General features: G+C 45.4%; 1 protein-coding gene across 1 annotated transcript; it reads right to left on the bottom strand.

Annotated features, from left to right (window-relative positions):
* Nucleotides 1-319: 319 nt before the first annotated feature.
* On the bottom strand, nt 320-1,994 carry LOC148027202 (GDSL esterase/lipase At3g48460-like). Its single transcript, XM_087690594.1, has one exon. The coding sequence runs from the start codon at nt 1,809-1,811 to the stop codon at nt 483-485; it is 1,329 nt and encodes a 442-aa protein (XP_087546720.1). The 5' UTR covers nt 1,812-1,994; the 3' UTR covers nt 320-482.
* Between the last annotated feature and the right edge of the window lie 4,661 nt (nt 1,995-6,655).

Below are 6,655 nucleotides of genomic sequence, written 5' to 3'. Positions count from 1 at the left end.
TAGGGCTGGTCACTGATGTACTATTGCTAAACTTTAGTAATGGAGAATGTACCTACACCTAAATTTGAGAATTGCATGGGCTCCAAGAGAAGAAGGATGTGCAAAGTTCCACCTTAAGCCGGGTTGTGCACCCCTTCAAGGTCCCAATACCAAGAGACTATTGATAGTCTCACATATGTAAGTTTGTGTGTGTGTGTGCATGCACGTGTATAATGCTGCATATTAGGACAAAGGAACTTGATTGATTTAAATAGAGTGCATAAATCTACAAGGGGAAATCATGAATACTATTACATAAGGAACACGATTGTTTACACACTTGAAAGCTACATAATATTGGAAGGGTTTTAGAACCTTTGAGGTTGATCATGGTAACGTGTCCTAGCTTTATTGTAGATACATTGTTGGATGTATTGTTCATGGATTCTAAGGATGAATACTTGTAGCCTAGTTGCTGGTACCCATGAGAGGAACAGGAAGTATTACAAGGGCTTGGTTACTCGGCAGGCGGCCGCCGGCGAGGTGAGGAAGTTGAGGGGAGGGGAAGAGAAGGGAGAGCCGGCTCGACGATCGAGGCCGAGGAAGAGGCGCATCATGGCCTTGTACATGGCGTCGGTCAAGTGGATGCCGTCCCAGCTCATGTACTTGCGGGGTTTGGGGCAGGCCGAGAGCCTGGGAAGACCTCGTGGTGCTGCAGGATTAGCTGGATGTGGCGACGAGGTGAGGAGGTTACCGAGGTCGACGCAGGGCTCCGTGGTGTTGGTGAAGCCGTAGGCAGACGCGTGGTGGAGGATGTGGAGGTAGGCAGCAGCCGTGTCGAAGAAGACGAGGCGCGCGTGGGGATGCGCGGCCTGCAACTCGTGGACGACCTGACGGAGCCTGAGGTTGTGCTCGTCGCTCACAGCGCTCACGGTGGCCACGCAGCCGTGCGCATCGAAGAGGCCCTTGATGGGAGCTGCTGCGGGCGCCCGGTGTGATGCTGCTTTGGCCTGCCTGAGGTAGACTGGCATGCAGCCCATGGGAAAATCCCCCTGCACTATCACGTGCGTCACCCCGGCCTTTAGGATTTGCTTGAGTGCTGTGTGAATCTCGTGGACGACCTTGGGTATCAGCTTCCGAAAGACGTCGGCATGTGGCTGCTGCTGCTGGCCTGCATATTGGGCGGTGAAGGCATAGTTGTAGTCGTTCCCGCCGATCTCCCCGAAGTAGACTAAGGTCTTATTAGAGACCCGATGGTGGCGGACGGCTTCATGTAGCCAGCCGAGCTCGTCCGTGAGGGAGTAAGGAGTGAGGGAGGTGGCGTTAGCGAGCTTCTTAAGCAGGGAAGGTTCTAGGGCAGTGGCCCCGGCGACGGCAAAGTTGTCGCTGCTACCAGAAGACATGGTGTGACGCTGGGACGGGGACGGGGAGTGCGCGGACTGATGCTTGGGCTGTGTTCTGGCGAGGTGCGGGGGAACGAGGGGCAGGTCCAGGGCCTCGCTTAGGAAGTCGAGCATGAGGCGGCCGTCGCAGAAGCGTCCCGAGGGTCGGCCCCGCCCATGGACGTCGACGTCGAAGTCCATGCCGTAAGGCGGGTTGGCGGCCAGCTGAGCGCTGGGGTTGCCTGTCCGGATGGCGTTGCCGGTGTCCGAGGTGGAGTCGCCGAACGCCAGAATCGAGTCGACGAAACACGGCCTCCTCGGCGGCGTGCTGGAGTTTCGGCCAGTGGGAAAGAGATACCGCGCTCCAGCGGCCTTTGGTAGCGCCACCAGCAGCACTGTAGCACCTAGCGCTAGCAGGAGCATCAACGTCCAGCTGACAGGCCGTGCCATTATGTCCGCGTCGACCGCCTTCTGAGTCCTGACGATATTCGATCCTGTATCGGCTTATATCGTTGGCGTTGGTGACGGGCCGCGGCTTTATTCGTATATACCTTGGACGTCACGGTTCGAAAAAGCAGGGAAGTGCGCGAGCACACAGGTAACCACTGACCAGGTTGGCGCGCCGTAAAGCTCAATGAACAAAAAGCCTCTCTTCTTCTTGATTCTATTTTCCCGTACCCAAAGGACTGCAGCTTTTCCCTATCTTTCCCTTTTTTACACGTCCAGTTAAAGGGCGTCTTTTATGATATGCTCGATTGTTTAAAAAATAATATAATAATACTGAATGCAAAGATGAGCACTGCAAAAGAAAAGGCAAAACGGACCAATGCAAGGTGACTACAAAAGCACGAGTATGCAATGTGTGAGAAAAAAACAAACCTATAAATTTATAAGGGTCATCATGCTCCTCACCCTACAAATTTATAAGGTTAAGCTCTCACAAATCCATGTATAATCTGGCTTTATTAGTTTCTCATTGTATTGTGGCATTAATGTGTTCAGATGCCAAGTTAAACAAATAAAGATTTCAAGGATGAAAATTTTGAAGGTTGCATTGTCATGTCAGCGAGTGAAGGTCACAAGCTACCCAAGTGATTGTTGAACTACATGTTCAAAGAAAGAGGAGTATAAAGCGCACCCAAGGGGTGCACCTTATAGAGCATGTAATGTACCATGTGAGTTCAAATGAAAGGGCATTTTTTACTATCTCTCTCAGATGCTTGCTTTGATGTCTACCTTTGCAAGACCTCATGCCTATGCTACCTCCTTCAAGATCTTCTTTTAAGAATAATAATAATGTGATGATTGTATTGAATATGAAATAGAAATGATAGAGATGGTTGAGGTTTTGAGGTCTAGAGCCTACCTCCTCCCATCTTGCCTATGCACTACCCATGACATGATCATCATCGACACTTCCAGTACATCCTCCTCTTGTTGATTAGCAACAACAATACTATGAAGGGACACCTCAACCCGTCCATGGCCAAAGGCCTTGCCATGTGCCTCCCCTACATATGCCTCTCTTGTTAGCTACTTGCCCTTTGCGTCATGTAGTATTACCCAACCACATGATACCCCATAATCGTTGCACATCCCCCCTTCTCATTGTGTTTCCTCCTCCTCCGCTACAAGGGAATGGGCAATTAGTGATTGCCGGTTCTGACGAAAAATATTGGTGTCACAAATAACGTTGTTCTTTGCATTGCTAATAGAGAGTTTGTGATGCAAATAGCGATACTATTTGCAACGCCGATAATGATGCCACTCTTAGAAAAAAAGCATCAGAAACTCGAGTGGCATTTTTCGAAACCATTTGTAAAAGCAAACGAAAGAGGGTGAGACAGCTCAAGGCTTTGATAGGGAGAAGGAGAGGAAAAGAGAGAGAGAAAGAGGGAGAGCTCATCAACACCATTGCCACCGCCACCATACGCGAAGGAGAGAGGTGCAAAGGAGAAGGGAGGGAAGTCATAAAAGGAAGGCACAAAGGGTTCCACCTTTGAGTCTTTGAGGTAGGTACATTGCCATTGCCTCTTCTTGCTTTGTGTTTGTATTTTTTTCTTTTCTTTCCTTATTTTTGTTTGTGGAAAGATGCATTGAGAGAGAGGGAGAGAGAAATAGAGAGAAGAAGGGAGGGGGAAGAAGAGAGAAAGAGGAGAAGGGAAACAAAGGGGCAAAGAGAGGGAGGGGAACAAAGAAATAGAGAGATAGAGGGAGGGTGAGGGAAGGAGGGTGAGGGAGAGAAACAATGAGGGAGAGAGAGGGTGGAGGGAGAAACAAAGAGAGAGGAAGAGAGAGAGGGGGAGGGAGAAACAAAGAGAGAGGAAGAGAAGGAAACAAAAAAAGGATAAGAGAGAGAGAGAGAAAGAGAGGTAGGGAGAGAAATAGAAAGGGAGGAGAATAAAAATAGAGAGGGGGAGAGAGAAGGAAGGGAGAGATGGGGAGAAGAGAGAAAAGAAGAGCGAGAGAAAGAGAGGGAGGAGAGTGAAAAGAAGAGAGAAGGAGGGAGAGACAAATATAGACAAGGAGAGAAAAAGAAAAAACTAGAGAGAGAGGGAGGAAGAGAGATATAGAGCAAACAGAGAGATGGAGGAAAAGATAAAAATAGAGAGAGGGGGGAGAGAGCTATAGAGAGATGAAAGGAGATAGAAAAAGAGAGATGCAGGGAAAAAGAAAAATAGAGAGAGAAAGAGAGAGGGAGGAAGGGGAAATGAGAGAGGGATGAGAAAGAAAAAGAGAGATACAACTAGAGAGATAGAGGGAAATATAAAAATAGAGAGAGAGAGAGAGAGGGAGAGAGAAATAGGGAAAAAAAAGAGAATAAGAGAGAGGGAGAGAGAGTAGGGAAAAGAGAGAGATAAAGAGAAGGAGCGAGACATTGCTTCCCATTTCTTTGTTTTTCAAGTTTCTTGTTTTCTATCTTTACTTTGTTTGTAGAGAGATGCATTGAGAGAGAGGGAGAGAGGAATGAGAAAAAAAATAGAGAGGGAGGGGAACACGAATTGAGAGATGTAGGGAAAGACAAAAACAGAGAGCAAGAGGGAGGGAGAGAGAAATAGAGAAACAAAAGGAGAATGAGAGAGAGGGGAGATAGATAAAAGTAGAGAGAGAGAGAGAGGAAAAGAGAAACAATGACGGAAACAAAAGCATATTGTTTGCTGTAACATAGACAAAATGGACAATGATAATGACCACAACATTCAAGATTGTGAGGCGTATCTCAATCATCATATCGCATGCCCTTGCACTTAGTGCAAGTTGGCAATTTGAGGAAAATGTTGCTTATCTATAGACCATGTGTGACAATTCGATGAGTTTCAATCGAAAACCATTGACTAAGTAATCTCAGACTTTAAGCTAATGATACAAAAAGTGTATATCAATCATGCTTTACATTCAAACTGTAATTGAATATCATATACAATAATTTTATATGTGTCCTAGAAATGTTTATAGAGAGGTGTTGTTCCATCCCAAGGAATGCACCTACTGTAGCTCATAAGAAGAGTTCGTGGGCATACAATGGATGGAGTGTCTAAGCCTGAAATGGAGGCAATGATGAATGCATCACTGCCCAAGGATGTTGGGCCATCTGATTCATTGCGAGAGGAGGCACCCATACCATTATATGATGGGTGCCGGGTATCTCACTTAAAGATGCTACTTGTGCTCTTAAGTGTACAGACAAAGTACGGATGGAGCAATGTGAGCGTGATCAGGTTGTTCAAGTATATACTATGCTCCTTTGTCTTTGACTCCGTTATACGACGGGTGTTGGGTATCTCGCTTAAAGACACTACTTGTGCTCCTAACTGTATAGACAAAGTACGGATGCAGTGATGCGAGTGTGAAAGTTGTTTAGGTAGATACTACACTCCTTTGTCTTTGACTCTATTATATGATGGATCTCAGATATCTCGTTTAAAGATGCTACTTGCACTCTTAAGTGTACATACAAAGTACGGATGGAGCGATGCGAGTGTGATTGAGTTATTCAAGTATATACTACACTCCTTTGTCTTTGACTCTATTATAAAAATGGTTTTTATGCTCTTCAAAGTTGTATGGATTTTTTTAAAAGATTGCTAAAATATCACATACTGCTACTTGGAAACACGATACGCGAATCTCGTGATGATGCACGATTGGTGTTATGAAAGCTTGGCATGGACTACAATAATATTCATGCATGTATCAACAATTGTGTGCTATTTTGAGGAGACTATGAGACTATGGAGACATGCCCAAAGTGTGGTACTCACAGGTATCGATAGGACTTGCAAGGGCAACAAACCATCCCTTAAATGGTTCTTAAACACTTTCCACTTATATCGCAATACGTCACATGTTGTTTCACACATTAGACATGGTGAGCTTGACAATGTGGCATACGCAAAATGGATCCATAAATGGAGTCCAATGAATACTAGCAAATTTGCATGTATGGAGTCACATTGATTCCACCACCTTTCCAAGCTTTGCACAAGAGCCAATGAATCTTTGGCTCGGTCTTACTAAGGATAGTGCGAATCCATTCGGTCTTTGCTCAAATTCTTATAGTGTGTGGCATGTAGTCCTTGTAAGTTATAACATCCCGCCATGGCTTTCTATGAAGAGGAGACGCCTGATCCTTAGGTTGCTCATTCTTGGGCACTATAAAGTCAAGGACATAGATGCTTATCTCCATCCATTAGTTGATGAGCTCAAGATTGGAGAGAATTGGTGTGGAAGGTATGAGCAAGCATATTGGTCGATGGTCCACAAATATATGAGCCATTCTTATGTGGACCATGCATGACTTTCCACGATTTGAGGAGTGCTTAGGTAAATGAGCTTCCGTTCTCATTGTTGATATCTAACATGGCTCGTTTATGTTTGTGTTTCTAAATAGGGATATTGTGATAGGTTTGGTTGTCTCAAGTTAGCATGCATGTCAATTGTGTGAACCATTGCTAGACTCCCGAAGGTCGTGGACCATGAAGAAGATGGTATATCAGGGGCATGCCAATTTCTTATTGGAGGGCCATAAATTGAGAGCAGGTTTTCTTGGATGACCTCCAGCATGAATGAATATCCAAAGCTAATATGAGTGAAAAATGTTTCATGAGGAGTCACTTCTAAGTGGAATGTGATGATTCTCAGTCTTCTTTGAGTTGCCATATTAGATGAGTATTCGACCCACTTAGAAATCAACCATTTGTTAGATCCCATACATATTTTCAAGAATGTGGGCAGCTTATTGTGGGACCATATCACAAGAAAGAGAAACATTGTGGGAATACTGATCGACTTGA

The sequence above is a fragment of the Lygodium microphyllum genome, chromosome 13, assembly GCF_053477565.2.
Source record: "Lygodium microphyllum isolate KBCC chromosome 13, Lygodium_microphyllum_v1.1.10, whole genome shotgun sequence".
Classification (NCBI taxonomy): Eukaryota; Viridiplantae; Streptophyta; class Polypodiopsida; order Schizaeales; family Lygodiaceae; genus Lygodium; species Lygodium microphyllum.
The sequence above is the reverse complement of the archived record's forward strand: the minus strand, read 5'-3'. Positions and strand labels throughout refer to the sequence as shown.